At 46.2% G+C, this 20,714-nt stretch overlaps 1 protein-coding gene across 1 annotated transcript in view; it reads right to left on the reverse strand.

Annotated features, from left to right (window-relative positions):
* Positions 1-20,714, reverse strand: part of CACNA2D3 (calcium voltage-gated channel auxiliary subunit alpha2delta 3) — a 717,352-nt gene that overhangs the window by 113,433 nt on the left and 583,205 nt on the right. Inside the window, exons 25-27 of the mRNA XM_036878109.2 lie at positions 20,241-20,336; positions 15,440-15,561; positions 12,803-12,883 (exon numbers count right to left, since the gene is read on the reverse strand). Of these exons, the coding sequence (XP_036734004.2) occupies positions 12,803-12,883; positions 15,440-15,561; positions 20,241-20,336 (299 nt within the window). The remainder of the gene's footprint in view (positions 1-12,802; positions 12,884-15,439; positions 15,562-20,240; positions 20,337-20,714) is intronic.

The following is a 20,714-nucleotide window of genomic DNA, read 5'->3' on the forward strand; positions in this document are numbered from 1 at the left end:
ACATTTATTGAGTGCCCAATTTTGTGCCAGCTGTTTTCTAAAAACAGTATCTTCATTTTCTCTAATCCTCACGTTGACCAAAACATGTGGGCATTTTACTGCCATATTGCAGATAAAGAAACGATCAGCATTTGGGTTACATCCATAGAAAACAGGGAGTTGGAATCTGGAAGCAGGTCTTCCGAAGGCCAAAACCTGGGTACTTTTTGGGATACAACAGGTTTGAAGAAGCCAGAGCTGGGATCCTTTCCTGGCACTACCAGCACTCAAAAACATGGCAGAGACAAGAAACCCAATCACTAACTAGCATATCACTGCCAGAGCTGCAGTCCCACCAACATCCAGGAAGCCAAGTGAAGATGCCACTGGAAAAATGGGGAAATGAGCTCCTTCTATCACCCATGACTCTGCTAGGCTGGAAAAGGTGGTTGTAGAATGGGAGGGGTGGGAACTCAGCCACTCTCTCTTGCAGCTACTTGAGAACATGATAAAACTAGATGCTGGCTAATAAGTAGCATTTCCTGTTGAAATACTCATGAGTACACGTAAGATAAAAGTTATGAGGCTCCTGGAAATGGGGAATACTGGTCAATGATATCCAAGTCTCCAGGAGGAATGTCCACAATCCATCAGACGGACGAGGAGGATAGAGTAATAGCCTACCTGACCCCCAGTGTCACGCTGGTGTTCCTTCCTCTGAAGCAGTGAGCTTCAGAATCCAGAGGAAAACCTCCTGTGTGGGTGTCTGAGGTCACTGAACTCCTACAACACCTGCCATTAAGACCCTGCTGTCTCCATCCACTAGCAATGAAGAGTCTCAACAATGTAGCCCATATGACAGGGGCATGAAAGGAAGGGAGAACAGTAAGATAAGCACAATCTAGGGGCCAGACTTTTTATCTACTGTTTCTGAAGAATGAAAACGGCAGACATTTTTTTTTTTTTTGTAGTTTAAGTAGTCAGGCCAGCAGCAGGAGGTGGCAATCCTTACCAGTCCTGCTATGCCACCCTCAATGGATGACATCCAGACCCTGGGCATCTGTTTGGGGGCAGAGTTTACCAACCAGCCTTCCGTCTTACTCTCCAAGGAATACGTTAAGTCAACGGTAAGCAGAACTCAAAGAGAAGCCGTTTACCTGTTTGCTGGCAAACACCCCATATTTTAACAGTGATTAAAATTAAGGAAACCTAGCCTGAAGCCACCTAAATGATACTTGAAAAAGAAAAGGAGAAAGGCAGTCCTGCCCTCAAGATGCAGAAGCTTGAAAGATCTGTTTTCATACCTATCCTAGTCTCTGGCTGGATCTGGAGTACACAGTCCCCACTCACATTCCGTTGGCAAACGCATGTCATATGGTAAAGTTCAGAGTTCAGGAGGCACAGATGCACACCACTCCAGTAGGAAGGGCATGGCAAAGGGCAGGGACATGCAATCCTCATAGGGAAGGCAGGAGTGTGCCACTGAAGACAATCACAAAATAATAACAGACAATACTGACCAATAATACTAGCTAATGTAAATAAGTGAGAGCAAATATGATCTACCACGGTCCTCATCAGAGGTACAAAAGAAACACTGTAGCAGATTGAATCAGTCATACGGAAGTATGATAGGGAAGAGTCACTCCAGGATACAGAATAAAAGGAAAAAAGAAGATGGAAACAATGGAAGATGATATAAAATGAAGGAGCAATAATAAAGAACCAACCTATGGATAACTGGCTTTCTCAGTAGAAAGAATAGAACATATAGAACAGAAGGAAAAAAATGTCTGAGAAGGTGTCTTTTCTGAGCTAAAGAAAAGCGCAAGTTCTAGAGATCAATGAAGACTTATGGTAAGAGATTAATGAAAAACAAATCAAAATTTAATCTAGCTTACTACCTGGCACATATAAGTCTAAATCAGCATAAATTAGAGAAGAATGAGTAAATGATAGAAATAGATTCTGGTAACATTTTCAGATTTGAAGAATTAGAAATTCTAAAATCTAGAAACCAAACAAACAAAAACAAAACTATACAAGGAAGCACAGTGAGACTGCAATTCTCAGATATTCTCAGATAGGCAAGGGCTCTGGAAGTGTATCTACACACTGATTTTGAAGATAACAACTCAAAAAACCCTCAAGATACTATTTAATTGATCAATAAATGAATTATAGGAAGCAAGAGGAAAGGGAAGGAGGAATAAGAGTGTGAGAAGGGCTTAGAAATGCAGAAATCATTCCACTAAGGTGCCAGTGATAAACAATAAATTAAGGTCAAGTCAAAGTCTCAGTGGTTTTGCTAATATGGTTACAAAACAATGCAAAGTTCATAATGTGACAGAGTCCCAAGTACCTGCTGCATGCCAGGCAATTTTCTAGTATCAGAGATGAAGGAGAGAATAAGAAACAGAAATGCCCCATGGAACCTAACATCTGGCAGAGGGAGAAGACAAAGAAAAACTATGTCTGCTGGTGAGAAAGCAGGTGTGAGGGATAGAGAGTGCTGGGCATGTGGGAGAGGAAGATTTTCTATTTTCTATAAGGTGACTAGGAAAGTCTCTCTGAGAAAATATTTGGACACAGACCTGAGAGAGATGATGGAGCCTGTGGTGAGGATACCTGAATGAAACTTGCCCAAAGAGAAGGCAGAGCAGGTGCAAAGACCCTGTGAAAGGAGCGAGCTTAGTGTGTTGATGGAACAACAAAACATCAGTGTGGCTGAGGTTGAGGGGCAACTGTGGGAATAGGAGGAGCTGAGGTTAGAGGGTCAGATCATGTGGGACCCTAGGTTGGGGCAGGCTGACTTTCAGTGACTCTGCAGTCCTGGTACGCATGGCCTGAACTGCTTCTCCTAGAGTGCAGGCCGGAGCTAGTGACTTGCTCCTAACACGCAGAATATATGGGGAACGTGGTAGGAGAGCACTTCCAAATTTAAGTTCCAAAAAGCATTCCAGCTTCCATCTTGCTTACCCTCTCTTGTTCTGATGCAAGTCGACTAACACATCGTAGGCGACCTAGAGAGATGCCCTCAGGACAAGGAAGTGAGACAGACCTCTGGCCAGCCACCTAGGAGGCCTGAATTCTGCAAAGGACCCTGTGAGTAGATGTAGAAGCACTTCCTCTGTTTGTTGAACCTCCAGATGAGACCACAGCCTCAACAACATTGCAGCCTGTGTGAGAGAGCTCCAGCCAGCGCACCCAGCTAAGCCTCACCCAGGTCCCTGACTCCCAGAAATGCTAAGATAATAAGTATTTGTAGTTTTGAGCTGCTAAATTTTGGCATAATTTGTTATGCAACAGCAAACAAGCTGATACATGGGCTATTATAATTTTGGCTTTTAATGGAGCAAGTTAGGAGGCCAGTAGTTCTGAACAGAAGAATGATGTGATAGGACTTATCTCGTAACCTGATTGCCGAGGTTCCTGTGAAGAGCAGACTGACAAAGGAGAGGATGAGGGAACCGGTTTGAACATCACTGCAATAGTCCAGGTGGACTGGCCCAGTGGGGTAACAGCAGAGGTGCTGAGAAGTGGTCAGATTTGGACCATAATTTGAAAGAAGAACCGACAGGATTCACAGACAGACTGGTTGTGGGCAGGAATGAAAGGGGAGAGTCAAGAATGGCTTCAAGACCTTGATTTGAACAAAGAGTAAAAAAATCACATTTTTGAGACAACTAGGAACATAAACACTGACCAAGTAATAGGGCTGAGAAATTAGTGTTATTAGGTAGGCAAAGATATATTTTAAGGTGAAAGTGACTGACATGGTCAAACACTGCTGAACGATCGGACGATCGCGAGAATGAACATCTGAAGCCCAAGGTTGGCTTCGCTCATCTGGAGGTTATCTGTACCCTGGGTGAGAAATGCCTGCCTGCCGAGGAAGCTGATGGGAGTGGGTCCCAGGGAGAACAGAAGAGAGGGGGTAGGGAGAGCATGCAGCATAAACAAGTAAGAATCACATGATGCAAGTAAAATAATGGAATAACAAGAATAATTTGGGCTTAAAAGCCAGACTATATCAGCAAACATCTGAGAATTGGTTGAAGAAGGCTAGTCAAGTAACAACCTATAAAATGACCACGTACTAAAGTGTCATTCTGAAATGCCTTTTTGCATTTAAAGAGAATTGAATACTCCCACCTGCCTGAGCCCGATCACATACAATCTGGCCTTAAGGTAGAAATCACTCAGAGCCTGATGCTGACCACACGGGGGAATCTCTTCATCCAGAACAGAACCCAGGTGCTCTTGGTGAGTGCAAACTTTGGGAGGCCACAGGAGCAAACAGCCTGTGGTTTCTACTGTCCTTCTCCCATCGAGGACTGGCCAAGCCCCAGACTGAGTGCCAACGTGCTTATGCTCCTGCTGCAGACTCCGCCCCTTCCTATGCCCCTCCTTCCAGGGAGGGGAAATTCATGCCAGCTCGGTTATGCTCTGTGGGTCCTCCCTTAGCATGAGTCATATATATTCTAGTCTCAACCAAGACCCAAATCCAAACAAGGTCACTCAGAGATTTTCCTGGATAAAGGCAGCTAAATAAAACCCAAATCTCTCATGAGCCATGTTGGGGGAAAAAAAAAATCCCATAAACTGCTTTCCCCAGAGCATTGTGAGGGCATTTCTAATGCTCTACCAAGCATCATGCTGATTATACTGCTCAGAGGCTTATAAACTAGAGCAAAGATTAAGTGACTCACTATCTTGACTGACAATGAGCACATATATTTCTAAAAAGCATAGGGTCTCTGCTATTTCTGTGTAAACACATATGCAAAAACATTAGGCACAATCGATGGACAACTTCTGAACATTAAGCTAAGTCTTCAACATTTCTTTATGTGGCTTCTGATTTAAATATCTACTTCAGCTTTATAAGATAAGAAGATGAGGAAGTAAGTGAACAAATAAGCATTTTATGGTTTTTTTTAATAGACTGTGACATATTTTTTATGTAAAGCAGAGATTGGCAAACTTTTTTCCACAAAGGGTCAGGAAGTAAATATTTTTGGCTTTGTCTATAAGGTCTCTATCCAACTATTTGGCTCTGCCATTTTAGCAGGAAGAGGTGTCCATAGACAACGCAGCATGGCTGTATTTAGAAATTGTTGTTTATAAACACTGCTGGTAGATGTATGACAAGGTACTTGTATCTAGAACATACAAAGAACTATCATATCTCAACAATAAGAAGAAACATAATGTAACTTAAATATGGGCAAGGGATCTAAATAGACATTTCTCCAGTGAAGATAAGCAAGTAGCAAATGAGCGCATGAAAAGATGCTCAGCATAGTTAGTTATTAGGGAAACACAAATCCCTTCACCCTACTAGGATGGCTAAAATCAAAAAGACAATAGCAAGTGTTGACAAGGATGTGGGAAAATCAGAACCTTCATAGATCACTGGTAGGATTGCAAATAGTGTAGCCACTTTGGAAAACAGCTTTGCATTTCTTCAAAATATCAACCAGAGAGTTACTGTATGACCCAGCAATTCCTCTTGTAGGTCTCTGCCAAGACAAGTGAAAACACATGTGTGCACAAAAACTTGTACATGAATGTTCATATCAACATTATTGATAATAGGTAAAAAGTGGGAACAACCCAAATGTCTATCAGTTGGTGAATGGATAAACAAAATGGGGCACAGACATGCAGTAGAGAATCATTTGGCAATAAAAAAAACAGTGTTGACACATCCTGCAACATGGATGGACCTCGAAAACATTAGGCCAAGTGAAAGAAGCCAGGGACAAAAGACCATGTGTTTGTGATTCCATTTGTCTGCGACGTCCAGAGTAGGCAGATCCGTAGGGACAGAAGGAAGATGGTGGTTTCCTGGGGCTAGGATCTCAAGCACGAAAGAGTATGCGAAGTGGGGGTTTATAATAATTGAAATTATAAAATTAGATCGTGGTGATGGTTGCACAACTCTGTCAATATACCAAAACCCAATGAACTGTACATTTTAAATGGGTGAATTTTATAAGTAAGTGAAATGTATCTCAAGAAAACCATAAGAAAGCAAAACCAGATTAAATCTAGATTTGGTCCCATGGGCTTTAGCTTGCCAAGCTCTGTTCTAAGACGCATGGGTACACGGAAGTGTGAGTTCCAAAGCTGTACTATGAAACCCGTCAGTATACTATAATGATATTCCCTATGCAAGTCTTCACAGAGAATAGCACGGCAAAAAGCAGGGGCTAGTGAGTGCTGGTGGGTGTTATGAAGAGTCATTCTTAAGGGTAACAACAGCAATGTTCATTTAGCAGCTAACTAACCATCAGTGAGCATCAACTCCAAGCATTCGCCAAGCACCTTATACATGCAAACTAATTCATTTCTCTCAGCTGGAACCAGAGGGGTCCCCCAAAGACAGAGAGAATCTGGGTGTAAAAAATACTCCATTATTAGTTAATTCCTTTCCTTTTCTGTGATAATGAAACAAATCTCCATCTTTAAAGACAAAGCTGTTAGAAATGTAACAAAATAACCAATCAACCTCATTTTAAAACTGTAAAAATTCAGGCCCTGAGCAAGAGGGGCTCCCTGTGCCCCCTCCTAAACCCTTAGTTCACACTGGCTTTAATGTGTAAATCACACCAGGACCTCAGAAAGAGGGGTCTTAACTTGCTAACTCAGAATGTGCAAGCCAGGGACCAGAAAATTCTGCTGTTGATCGTTGGAGAATGTGCTGGAGCTTTGGGTAAGGTTTATAAAAGGACTGTGACTCCTGGGAGCGTGCGTCCTGGAGAATTAGCACAGAGGATCCGGTTTCTCAAAGCTCTGGGCTATTTTTATTCCTGGGGTGGGCAGGGTGCCCCCGTCCCTGGCTCCTGGGCAGGCAGAGCAGCTCTTTACGTGGCCAACTCTAACTCAAATTCTGTTGCAGACTTGAGATACAGCACAGTCAGTAGCTACACCCGTGACCCATTCTATCCAGTTTGCTGTTGGCGGTCCCACTGACTTAGACCTCCTTGGCCCCTGCACTCTACCCATTTGATAGCTTAGAAAACAAATGCCCCCTTGTGCATAAAAAGCCCCCTCAGAGTCAACATTTAGAGCAAAGATTTTCCTTGGGTTCCCTCCCACCCCCTGAGTCATCTGCCCATCAGTTGTACTTTTAGGCCTTCATAAATACCCCCAAAGCTGAGAGACCCATTTGTGTCTCGGAGCGTTCACCTGGAATATGGAAACAGCATGTGTGAGGGATCCCATTCCAGATTCTGGGAGAAGTTTCCTCCCCCTGCCTGGAATGCTCTTCCCACAGATCTTTGAATGACGGCTACCTCTCATCATTCGGGATTCTGCCCCGGTCACCTCCTTGGGGGACCTTCCCTGATGCCCCCACCCCCAATGTGAAGACTGCCTCGGCCATACAACCATGCGCACATATATATGAACTTGGGTGTGCACCCTGCCTCCACCACAACCAACCACACTTCATCTCTTTACCCTGATCTATTTCTAGAGAGCATTTACCACTAACCAGTCCCGCCACCTTCCTCCTGTTCATGCAATACTTGTCTGTTGTCCGTATTTCCCACACAGCGGAAGTTCTCCACTGGGAAGAACTTGGTGTTGCTCAGCTCAGCATTCTCAGGGATTTGGGGGGGAGGGTTCTGCACTGGGCAGCTGCCAGCCCAGCCTCTGGGCATGGGGACGGACAGTGCCCTCCCTGTGACAGCCCCAATCCCCAGACACACTCCACCATGCTGTCTGGGGTGCTGTTCACAGCTGTCTCCCCAACCCCAGGTACACAGCAGATGCCAGATACATATTTACTGAATGATTTAATGAAAAAGTGAAGACATTAAATATGACCTTTTTTTCTTAATGAGCTAAGAAGGGAGAACACTGAATTTGGAAGCACCAGGAGTTGAAGTTTGCCAGTCAGTTCACGTGGCATTTCTTCCTGCCACCTCTACTGTTGCAGACCAGACTTCCCCGCTGCTCTGAGGGGCTGTCCTGGGCCTCATACGATGTTTACTGCTCTCAACCAGCTGTGACCCCCTCAAAAATGTCCTCTATATGCTATCATGTGTCCCCTGGGGGACAAAACTGTGCCTGGTGGAGACTACTGGTTCAGCCAACAACTATTAATTCTGCCAAGATAAAAATATAGCCTTTGGTCAGGCACAAAAGACTAGAGCTTTCTCCATGTGGGCTTGACACACGATTCCTGACACACTAGTTAACTCACACACCCCAAATGTGTGAAATCCCCCCAAACGAATGTTGTTAAGCTGATAACATTTTGCCAACATTATTCACCCAATTCTAAAGAAGAGTCCATATTAAACAGTACACTCAGTTTAAACAGCACCTGTCTGACAATAGCTAATGGTCAGTGATATTAATCTCTTTTGTAATTAGCTGGCTAAAATGGCATCCCCTGTCCTAACGCCAGCATTGTCCTCCATTACACTGCCTAGAATTCTGCGAGCCAGACCACATAACCCACATTTTCAAATTTCCCCCAATGAATGGACTTAATCTGGTCTGTCCTCCTTGTGAAAGGAGCAGAGCGCCTCCCGCCCCCAACAACCAAATTTACTAAAAGTAATTGAATTTTACATTTAGAACAGGTGGATCTGGGGTATATAAAGCACATCTCAATAAATCTATTTTTAAAAAATGGTTTCTGTAAAGCACCAGTGCCTCTAATGTCTATAACCCATTTTTTTTTCCTGCTGATGATCAGATTACGCGTTCCAATCATCATGTCAGATTCTTGGGCTCAGAAGAGACACTTGCTGATGCGGAGAGAACCACTGGGCCAACACAGCTGCCATTAGGATGGGACACTGAACAGTTTTTCTATTCCTTAAAATACGTGCATCGGTCTGTATCGTGTTACTAAGGGGTGGGTTGCAGTTTTAGCCACTGAGTGCCTTTCTCGGGGTTGTGGTCCAGGACTGTGGTTCCACCGTCTGGACGGGACATTTTGCAAGCTTCTGTTCCTACAGAGAGCAGGTGAAAATGAAACCATCTTCGTGAGTCCGTTATCCAGCCAGTATTTTTGACACATTTATCACATGTCAACCTTTATTCTTGACACTGGGAGCAAAAAGATAATTGGGTCAGTCCTTGCCTTTGGAGAGCTTACAACTTAAGAAATCAAACCGTAACATTTTTAGGAGCGATATTAGATTCTGATGTGTCGATCTGCAATGGATTACCTCTGATTTTTAAAATCACAGAAACACGGACTTGACAAAAATTGAATTTAGGTATTTTTGTCTTGGTAAGAGTGTCTGGGGGGAGATTAAGGAGGTCAGACAAGCGCACCACGGGGCAGGAGCCCCCTGTACAGCTATGCCCCGCCGCGTGGCCCGCTTCCTTGGCTCATTCATGTCCTTTCTTTTCCAGGTCATTTTCCAGGTACGGGGGAAGCAAAGCCTAGGACGGATGTCAGTAGGGCCTGTCAATTGACAGCGGAGTGGGTTACACCGTGGTCCTGCTCATTCATGGCACTCAAGTCAATAATGACGAAGTACGTGGGCAGAGGTCCCTACAAGCTCAATCCAATGTGTGGAATTCTTACGGAGAACCGATCCACTCTGTTTCAGGCCATCCACTAAGTTACGCTGGGAAGGACAGAACACAATCTTTGGCCTCTGGGACCTTCTAGGTAATTGGTCAGCTTTTCAATTCCCTCGCCCTGTGGAGTCACAGCTGCAAAAACCACTGATATTTTACAGGCCTTTCGGGGAAGGGAGGACCTGGCCGTTACTCATTTGTATCTAGGGTGCCTGGTAAGAGCAGGAGGCCAGGAAATATTTATTGAAAAATAAGTGAACAGATAAGTATGCTGCCAACTGGAAGATGAACATGGGTCACCCCAAATCCTAGCATTTTTATCCTTTTTTCTTGTTGATTTTTCTCATTCTATCCCTGAATCAACCCAGGGTAAGGTGAGGGAGGTAAAAACCCCAACCCTGGTTTAAACAGACCTTCAGAGACCCAAGACCACACACTTAGCAAGTAATAGGGTGAGTGACAAACCTATGTGGTCCTGACAGTCCAAAGTTTGTGTTTCCAATAACAACAGAAAAGCGGATTGGGGCCTGACACACATGGAAGGTTCCAGGGCTCTGGAGAGACTTGGTAGGCCAAAGAGAAAGTCCTGCCACTTTCCCGTTGCAGAAGGAAAGCGGTTAAGAAAACCCAGCACACTGGCGGCAGCTGGGGAGCTGGCAGGTTCCGCAAGAGAAGGACTGAGAGCAACGTTGTAGGCCAGGAAGACGGATGGGTCCCATTTATGCGCCGAGGCTGACGTCTAAATGGAATCCTGCCCAGTCTGACTGCCCTTTCTTCAAAGATGTCATTGACAGATGAGTTTCTAAATGTTTTTGCTTAAAAAAGAAAACACAAGAAAAGAAAGAAAGAATAAAGAAAAAAAAACAACAAGAAACTCTTTCTATTCCAAACAGCCACATGTAGTCGATGACCATGAGAAGACCGGCTCAGGCCTGGGAGCCACTCTGGCCTTCCAGGGAGTCCACGGCGATTACTTGCAAAGTGGCACACCTTTCCTTGCAGATAAATTTCAATGTAACACAAGGATTTCATTGAAACCCCAAATCACCGCCAGTTGGCTGGGTCCCATCTGCTGTTGGAGACACACTGGTGGATGCCACGCCTGCTCACATATTCATCTTCCCCTGCCAAAACAAGGCTTCTTCCTCATTTAAAATGGCCTTTTTTATTTTAGAGTGGTAAACAATGTCTACTTCACTGGAGAAAAGCACACAGAGGCAAGTTGCCGGACCTAATTGCGCAGTGACGTCTCGGGTTAGTCAGGGAGGCCTGGGAGAGGTTCTTGGAGAAAGTGAGGCCCTTCTGAGGTCAGTGCCTCCACGGACGGCCTCCCTGGCAGCCTTTGAGATCAAACGGAGCCAATCTGCTTTGTCTAATGTCTACAAAACGCACTTTACAACGGAAAGCTAATCGTCATCCATTTTAAATAAGTACTACATACGGGTTCTCACATAATCTTGCTTCTTCGGCTTGCTCTTCAGTTACCTTCAGAAAGTGGGGACCAGTTGAGACACACTGAGTAGCAGCAAACAGAAGAATGCCTCTTCCACCCACGCAGGGTGTGCAAACAGTGTCCCGCAACCTGCCTGTGGTCCCCAGCCAGCTGCACAACTCAAAGGAAGACCAGCACACCACGTGGAAAATCCACATTCATCTTCAGACCGGACACGCAGTACCCAGGCTGGGGCCGCATTTTGCCCATACTCAGCCACATAGACATTTGTAAAATTAAGGCATTTGGAAACATCTGCAATAGTTTGTAAACTTGGGATGGGCCCGGTGATATAGGGCCGATACATAGCATCCTTCCTGACAACTGAACAAGAAACCCGAGGAAAAGGTTTTACAAAGAAATGTCAAGCAGATGGACAGGCAGCATTGGTTAGACCGCATCTGACAGCTGCAGCCTGCACCCCTGCTCCAGGGAGGCAGCAGGCCTCCACGCCTAACCAGCCGGCGGGAGCAGCCTGCAGGCAAGCGAGCTGATCTCTTCCAAGCAAAAATAAATCTTGCTGAGTTAAATGATCCTGTCTCCTACTTTCTTCAAGGAACATGAGATGCTAAGTGACAAAATTTGAAGACAGCCACTGTGAATCCTCAGGGTCTTTGTCTCCTGGCTGATCAGTTACAGGTACAGGGCGGCCAATTCAAGTTGAGCCCCAGGCCAGGGGCACAAGACGGTCTTCCTGACCATACCCAATAATGCAGGAATAACCAGGCCAACTAACTCCCAGATCTGTCCATACCTGCGTATGCAATTATGACACAGAGGTTAAGTGAAAAACAAAATGGGGAAAAAAAAAATCCCTATAGTTTCCAGCCAAGGAGCCACCACTTCAAACACATCTGCTCTACCCACAGCTCCTTCTTAACGTTCGCAGGGAGCAAAGGCAGGCTAGTGGCTGTTCCAAGTGCCCCCACAGTACAGCTTATTGACGGAGGCTGCCTGAAAACAGAATGACTCCCTGTGTAAACGCAGCCAGTATCAGGATGGCGTTGCAGGGCCTCACCTTCCCATCAGCCAACAGGCCCAACAATTATTTAGGAGAAATGGATGATATGCCAGCCAAGCTCTTAGGCTCCATTTTTGTCAGCAGCTGTCCTGAAAGGAGTGCGTGGGGCTGTTTCTGGCTCTGTAGGCCAAATACCCCCCAGTGAAAGCCCCCAGCCAGCCACAGACATCTCTTGATACTGCTGAGACTGAGAGAGATGGGAGAAGCCAGAGACAGGACTTTGACAACTCAAGACTCTCAATCATAAAATGTTCTGCTTTCTCCTGGTCCAAACCCAGCACCTGCAGTCACATCTAACCCTCGTTCCTCAGGGGGGAAGAGGGGGATGAAAATCTCAGGGTCTCCAGAGCAGGGTACATTTCAGCTTGTGTGTGCATGCACAAAACCCACAATTTCCTCATATGCCTGTTGTTACCCCAGCGGTGCAGGAGAGAGAGATCTGGAGCTTGCATTCAATGACCATGCTACCCACTCTCAGGACATTCTCTGCAAGTACCAACAATTTCTTACTGCCTCAGAATTTAAGAATAAAAGTCCCGGGAAAGATTTCTGTCTTAACATCAAACATGACCAGCTGTCAGAGCCTCGGATTGGCAGAGGTGACACCGAGCTAGGGAGCAAGTACTTTTAAAATTACTGCCTTTCAAATCCTACGCTCTGGAGAATAAATGTGCTACACAGAAGTAGGTGACAGGCCAGATGAATGGATGCTGTGCCTACTTTACATTCATTGAGTGACATCTGTCGTTTACCTGCCACCACGGGAGATTTCCGTTCATCTAGGAGCTGGATGGAGGTGCTCGCTGTCACCACGTTGCTTTTGTTGACTATTCCTGTAAGAAGAAAAACTATCATGACAAAAATGGAGAGAGTTACAGTCCACATGTTAGGAGAGTAAATCGTATCGGCCCATGGTCACCAATTCTGGAGGCTGTGCTGGGCTCACCGCCTGGAGCCCGGGGTTGGTCTGTGCTGTCAGGTCACAGGTGCTGTGTGGCCAGTCCTCTCAGTTGAAGGAATCAATGCACCGAGTTATGACCATCTGCATCCAGCCGCCTCACATCAAAGTTATTGACCACCATGGAGTGGTAACATTATTTATTTTTTGTAATTTATGGTTACTCATTATAGTGTTTACTTGGGTTAGGGGCCATATTTATATTGCCTCTCTAACTATAGCACAGAGAGCTGCATGAGATAAAGTTTACAAATTATTTTATACATTGGGAACTTTAGCTCTCATTGGTGAAAACTTCACTGACTTATAAAGTTCTCATTTCAAATCCACTTTTTCTCAGCAAAACCATTCTAAACAGGAATAGAGCTGGAATGTAATCCTTGCTTAAAGATTCTTAAAATGTGGTAACAGTATGGTGTTAGTATTAAGAGATTTTCAGTTACAAATAATGAATTCAATATCCATGAATTAAAAGAGGCTGAACACAAATTTCAAATGCCCAGAGTTATTAATTGTTAGGACCGTGCCTGCCTTATAAAAGGTGTCCAGGAATGCTAGTTGAATGGAATCCAATTGAATCGGAAAGCAGGGAGACGGCAGACCTGAATTTGAATACACTTACGACTGAAGCAATTAAGCATTTTCTCCTGGCTCAAGTCTAAGCAGTAATAAAAGCCGGCATCTTTTCCAATGTATACAGGTATTCAGCACACAGTTGAAAAAATGAGAGCATGCGCCACCCCAACATGGGTATTTGGAGATTTTTTAACATCTTCCCAGAATATAGAGGGGCCATGGAATCTCCTAAGAGGTTATGTCATCCATGCCTTTACCATGAACAAGGTAAATTCCTTCTCATTATATGATTTCAGTGAACATTCAATGCAAATGCCACTTGCCAAAACTCAATTCTGCAACAGCCTTAATCAGTTCATTTTTCCCAGAATTCTTGGTAGGAAAAATGGTGGATAAGTAACACAGCACACTGACACGAGGGGCTGCCACAGACAGGCTGCGCACCCACAGAGCGCGTTCGGGGTTGTCCCCGTCTGCCTCAGCTCCTTCTCCCTGCCCAGCTTGGGGTGAAAGCCAGAGAAGGGTCACTTGATGCTTCCAGTCCAAGTTCAGCAAGCTGACTTCTATTTTTTTTCTTTAGAGGACTATGAAGAAGAAAGTATGAGGTTGCATGACAAAATAAGCCATTATTATTGACAGGTTTGAGCAGAATGACGAAGTCTAATGTCTCTTAGTTGATATTTCCATCAATAAGGGTGATAAACACGAACAGCGAGCTGGGTCATGTGGAAATTTCTGCGTGAGAGCAGACACGTGGGCAGGGGCATGGGGACACGTGGGCCCGTCAGCAAAGGACAGATTCTGAGAACCCCAGTCCTGGAAGGAACCTAACAGTAACCTCTAATCTCCCACCTGGAGAGGGAATTTCTAAAATAGCATCTGGCCTTTTCTTAAATATCCTGATTAATGAGGGACCCTCTTCCTAATGAGTTACTTTGTAATGAGTCAACTAATTAGATGACTCTTGTTGACATGTCTTCTGCAAATTTCAGAAGTACTCTTTCTGAAGATGTCTTCATTCATGGAAATGAGCAAGGGCCTCCCCGTCAGGGAGGGGCTTTGACACTAAGCACCAGAGAGCCTCCGTTAGGGTCCCTAGGAATGCTTCACAGAGATCAGTGCAAAAGGCTCTAATGTAAAATTTAAGCATAGCTTGAACTGTCCAGAGCAATCCAAGTGTACAGAGCTTTACACAGAATGACCACCAAAAACGTCATGTGCATGAGTTCAGAAAAGGCCAAGGACCATTCAAAAATATTTTCAGTTTGTCTTGTTCTAAAACTGGCTGAAATAAGATGGTGTTCAGTTCTATTTTTGGAGGGGGACGCCCTTCATTTTTCATAATGGAAAATCTTAGGACTGGAAAACCACTGGCTGTGTGCTTCCCCTTGCTCACTGCAGGCTCCCATCAGGAGAGCACAGGGCCACACAAAGTCCGAGTCCTCACCCCACGTGCTGATTTAAATTAATTCAGTTCTAAATTATGAGCCTTCAAAGGGATGCAACTCACCAAAGGTCTAGCAAAGGACCTTATGCCTGTCTGAACTTTCTCTCAGTAGGGCCAGGACAATGCTAAAAAAAAAAGTCTACTGAGAAGTTCGTATTCACCTTCCACACTGTTCTGAATGCCAGTCCTGCTTCCTGAAATGCTCTTTCCCCACTTGGGTTAAGCAAAAGCTTCCCTTTATTTGGAGCCATTACCCCTTTGGTGCAGGTGGTTGGTCCTGGGAAGTACCACTATTTAGTATCGACTCTGAAGGCTGAACTTGGTTCCCATCAGCTTTCAGGCAGCTCCCACATGCTGCAGGAAATGCCCAGGCCAGCAAGACCCCCTCCCCGCTGCAAGGACACCCACCTGTGCTGAACGGGATCGAGTAGACGAAGCTCCCAGGAAGCTGCTCAGCAGCTCTTCGGTACCAGAGGGGGAAATGGTCTGCGTTAAAGATGTTCTCCTTGTCTCCAGCTTTTAGGAAGTCCCTTGAAATGGGAAGAAATAAGAAGAGCAAAACCAACCAGTAATCCAATTAAACAGTGGGGGAGGGGCCTGATCAGCCATTTTTTCCAAAGAAGATTTATGAATGTCCTACAGGTACATGAAGAGGTGTTCAACTTCACTAATTATCGTGAAAGTGTGAATTAAAACCACACTGAGAGAATCACCTCACACTCGTTAGAATGGCCATTATCAAAAGACAAATAATAAGTTTTGGCGAGGATGTGGAGAAAAGGGAACCCTTGTGCACCGTTGGTAAGAATATAAATTTTTGCAGTCACTGTGGAAAACAGCATGGAGGTTCCTCAAAAAGTTAAAAATAGAACCACCATAGGATCCAGCAATCCCACTTCTGGGAGTAGATCCAAAGGGAACAACAATGTTAACTCAAAAAGATATCTGCACCCCTCCATCCATAGCAGCATTATTCACAATAGCCAAGATGGCAAAACAACCAAAGTGTCCATCATAAGATGAATGGATGAAGAATTTGTTGTGTATATTTATACACACACACACACATACACACATACACAATGGAACATTACTCAGCCACAAAAAAGGGGGAAATCCTGCCATGTGTGACGGCATGGAGTGACCTTGAGGGCATTATGCTCAGTGAAGTAAGTGGAGAAAGACAAATCCTGTGTGATGTCACGTATATGTGCAATCTAAAAACAAGAACAAATACCAAACTCATAGAATAGAAAGAGTCAGACTTGTGGTTGCAGAGGTAGGTGGGTGGGGGGGACTTGAGGAAGAGGGTCAGAGGTACCAACTTCCAGCGAGAAGGCAGGTAAGCCTAGGGATGGTGCACAGCATGGTTATTACCACAGGAGACGCTGCTGTGTGAGCTATAGGAGAGCTGTGGAGAGGGTAGGTCCTGAGGAAGTTCATCACGAGGAGAAAATTTATTTTCTTTTTATTGTGCCCACAGCAATCCCCTCTTATCTGCGGTTCTGCGTCCCACAGTGCCAGTTACCTGCGGTCAACCGTGGCCTGGAAGTGGGTGACCCTCCTTCCGATATTTGGACAGAGGGTCAGCAGTGGCCTAACGCTAAGTCGCTACACCTACGTCATCCACCCACTTCATCCCCTCACGTGGGCATTTCATCCTCTTGCATCATCACACGAAAAGGGTGTGTGCAGCACAATTAGGTAGTTTAGGGGCCACAACCACATAACTTTTATTACTGCATATTGTTATAAGTGTTCTGTTTTGTTACTAGCTATTGTTAATCTCTTACTGTGCCTGATTTATCAATTAAACTTTATCATTAGTAGGCATAGAAAAGACACAGTATATATAGTGTTTGGTACTGTATGTGGTTTCGGGCATCCACTGGGGATCCTGGATGGTATCCCCTCAGATAAGGGGGACCACTACATGTGAGGTGATGGGTGTCACCTAACCTATCATGGGAATCACTTCACAATATACCTGAATCAAACCCTCATGCTATACACCTTCAACATACACAGTGGTGTATGTCAATTATTTCTCAATGGAAGTAGGGGGAGAAAAGGGGAGACTGGCACCATTCAGTGAGGAAAAGCGGGGCACAGCCCATCCCAACAGCCTCTACTGGGTAAACTGGTGCTGCCTTTGTCGGTACAGCAAGCCCCGGATTAACACCACGCACCCCACATTACTCAGAAATAGCTTGTAGAACCCTGGCAGCCAGGCTCCCCATGGGTGGAATGAGTTTTCCATCATATGTACTCAACTAATTAGTACTGAAAGCAGGCAAACAGAGCCTCCAGAAATCTTATCAAAAGGCCAAAGGGTTATCAGAAGGTTCAGCCTTATCTTAAAATCCATGCACAGGACCTACCCTTGGGCAGATCAATTTCTTCAGTAGACCTCACTCTTCTTAGCAAAGGTATAACAGAGGGAAAAGTGAGCCTATGTGGCCACGGGCCAGGCACGGCCTCTTCCCTGCCACTGGTGTTCAGTGGTGAGGTTAACAGCTTGCTTGGAAGGTGTGAGGTCACCCTCACTGAGACTGGGGGGGACATTCAGGCCACAGGTCCGGAGTCCTGCATAGCTGGGTGCCTGGTGCCTGTGGCCCTCGGGCAGTGGGGGGAGAGGTGCCCGCACTGCTTGCTCTGCCTTAGCACTGGTGTTGATGTGAGGAGGCCAGCTTGCCAGGAAATTCCAAAGGTACCAAGGGGTGGGTCACAAGGAAGCAGGAAGGAGAGAGCGCAATCCACAGAATCTCGGAAAACATTCTTCAGGAAGACAGGGCCTTGTGGGGAAGAAGAAAGCCTACTCTGGGTGCTTGGGGTGCTGAGGACTCGTGTGAGGCAGGTCTGGGCTTCAAGCAGAGCTGAATGACCCTGGGGGAGCTACATGGGTCAGTTAGGAGTCTCTGAGCCCCCTGACTCCTTTACAAGTGGGAATAATAACACTAAGGTGCCCACAATACTATCATGATTGCAGTCCCACTGCACGGGAAGGGGCTGCACAAACTGGGTTGGGCTCCAACGAATATCCGAGATCCTGAAGGCTGCGGGGGTCCTTTCCCATCCTGTGGTTCAGGCGGGAGCTGCAGAGTGGACACCCCCCAGCCAGGACTGTGGGGAGGGGCTGCAGCCAGTCGCGGAGGCTGACGCTGCTGGATGCTGGTGTGTGCCTCTTGTGCTCCACGGGGCCATACTGAAGGCACAGAAAATACTGGGAATACTGGGGAAGATGCAGATTACAGAGGCCATGAGCTATGATCGGTCTACCTCCAAAAGCAGGCAATGGGGACAGGAGATGGGACCTCAGAGTCAGAGGCTGAGGACAGAACAAGATAGCTCTGGGCTGGGGACGTTCTCTCTGTAGTATACTCCTCGATACTTGGAGCTCTTCCTCATGAGCCCTCTTTAAAAAAAAAGAAAAATTCTAAGCACTTTCTAGTCCTGCCTAATAGCGTGTATCCAAATAGCTGGCTCTCAACAAATGCCATTTGCTTGGAGGGGGTAGGCAGATAAAAGACCCTAAGAAAACAGGACTTAAAGTGCCTCTATATGCATCAATGACAGGAGTTTCTTGAAGATAGAAGAAATAGTTCATCCATCCAGATACCCGAAGAGTAGGCACGTGGGGTCTCAGTAATGCCACAGGAGTAGAACTCATAGCTGCAGGAATGTTTAGCTTCTCAAAGCAGTTTTACATTCCATAGTCTTTGTGACCCTCCCAATAACCCAGGGAGGCCGTTCCCCCCATCTTCCAGATGCACAGAGTGGAGGTGAGCCAGACACACCCCCCAGCAGTCCTGAGCATGGTCCAGTCATCTTCCAAGGCCAACACAATAATCCAGATATCACACTAGCGATGGGCCACATTGCGGGCTTGATGCCTTAATCTCAGAACGAGCCACAGCGTTCCTCTCTGTGCACTAGAGTCCACGCCTGTGTCTCCCTTGGCCTCTCTGGGGCCTAAAAGGAGAAGGCGGTGTGGTCTCCACCCTTCCTGCTCTTCCTAGGAAACTGACCTCTGGAAAAATAATCGTTCGGGACTGCAGAGCTAAGAGGGCTTGAAGAAAAACCAAGTCACAACCACGGTCAATTTCATAAACGATGAATGTGAGATGCTGAGAAAGAGAGTCCTTGAATGGGAATTAAAAGCCAGTTCACAAAACATCTACAAAAATCTGTCGATCTGCCATTTGCCACACTTGGTTTTATACAACATAGGGCTGGGCCTCATCTAACAGAGGCAAGAATGCTGGGCTCGATGGGACAGGAGCATTTGCTCACTGGGCTCCTGCTGGGCCAACCCCCTCCAACTGGCAGCCACGCCTCGCCTGGTTACTCATCCCAAGGTTTCCTGAAGGTCAGGATGCAAAGGTTGCATGGTAACCTCTGAACTCCCTACACTCGTTTTGCCAACTTGCTGAGTCCAAGCTCCATTTGTCCCTGGCCCCAAAATGCCTCCACATCAGAGACAAAGAAATTGAGAAAACCCATTACTGAGCTCAGGAAGAACTTCCCCGGCTCCTACTAGCTGGGCTCAAGCACCAAGCTGAAGAGCTAAGACCAGGTAGCTCTCTGAAGACGCAGGGTCTAAGCAGTGGTTTAACGGAGTCTGGGTCCTGGACTTGGAGATGCCCTGTGCACTGTCCACCTGGGTCCCTCTGGAAGCTCAAGGACACACTACCGATCCCAAGGGCCACCTGCCTGCCCACTTCTGGGGGTGGGGCCCTGCAGCCCCTGAGGCTCAGCGCACAGGTACTGCCATTAATTAAAACATGCACAAACAAATAAACAGCAGACTTGGGACGCTGGTTCTCAGACAGGCAGCAATTCCTCAGCAGAGCTGTGGAGGAGCTGAACACCCTGAAGCCGGTTGTCAGGAGATGCGTGAGTCCACCGTCTGACTGTGCCCCCCACAGCTGCGCCATCTCCAGAGCTCCGGAATGACTCACCAGGGCGGGAGGGGCCTCCAGGAGGGTGGCCAGAAGCCGACAAGCAAGGAGAGAGCAGGGTTGTGGAAAGGCCAACACACAAAGGTGAACACACACGCCAGGATCCCCGCCGTGGAACACAGAAGGGAAATACCACCTGGCCAGGGTGGGGGCGCCTGAATTCTGTTTCTCGGTGGTGGGATCAAGCAGTGATGCAAGCTTCCCTTTGCATTTCCCATTCCAGAAGCTACCGGGCCCCTTCTACTTACTGATTGGTGAGCTGCTCGGCCCCTACAAACAGGTTGGTTCTCGAGAGGCCCGTGCGGGTGCCGAGGAAGGCGACCTCCACGCCCTTGTCGGAATTCCTGAAACAGAGCAGCAGACCCCAAGGGGACTCATCCAGACAGCCAGTAGATGAGCATTTTAAGACTCAAAGAATATTTTATGAAACAGTAGTTTGAGAACTGAAATGTTAAAAGAAGTGATAGAAACACACACGCATGCACAGGCAGGCGCCAAGCACAGAATGAAAGAATGAAAACTCTTCTCCCTTACAAAGGTGTCAGGAAATCCTCACAGGAGGAACTCTAGGACAGGTGTGTCCCCAACACTAACTAAATACACCTTCATCTCAAGGGTCCGGGTGCAAGTTCAGAGAGATCAGGCCCGGAGCGGGAATGACTGTCAGGAGAGGGCGGAAGTCCTTAGAGCTAGCTTTTTGCGTTGATGTTACCAAGTCTCTG

The sequence above is a fragment of the Manis pentadactyla genome, chromosome 1, assembly GCF_030020395.1.
Source record: "Manis pentadactyla isolate mManPen7 chromosome 1, mManPen7.hap1, whole genome shotgun sequence".
Taxonomy (NCBI): Eukaryota; Metazoa; Chordata; class Mammalia; order Pholidota; family Manidae; genus Manis; species Manis pentadactyla.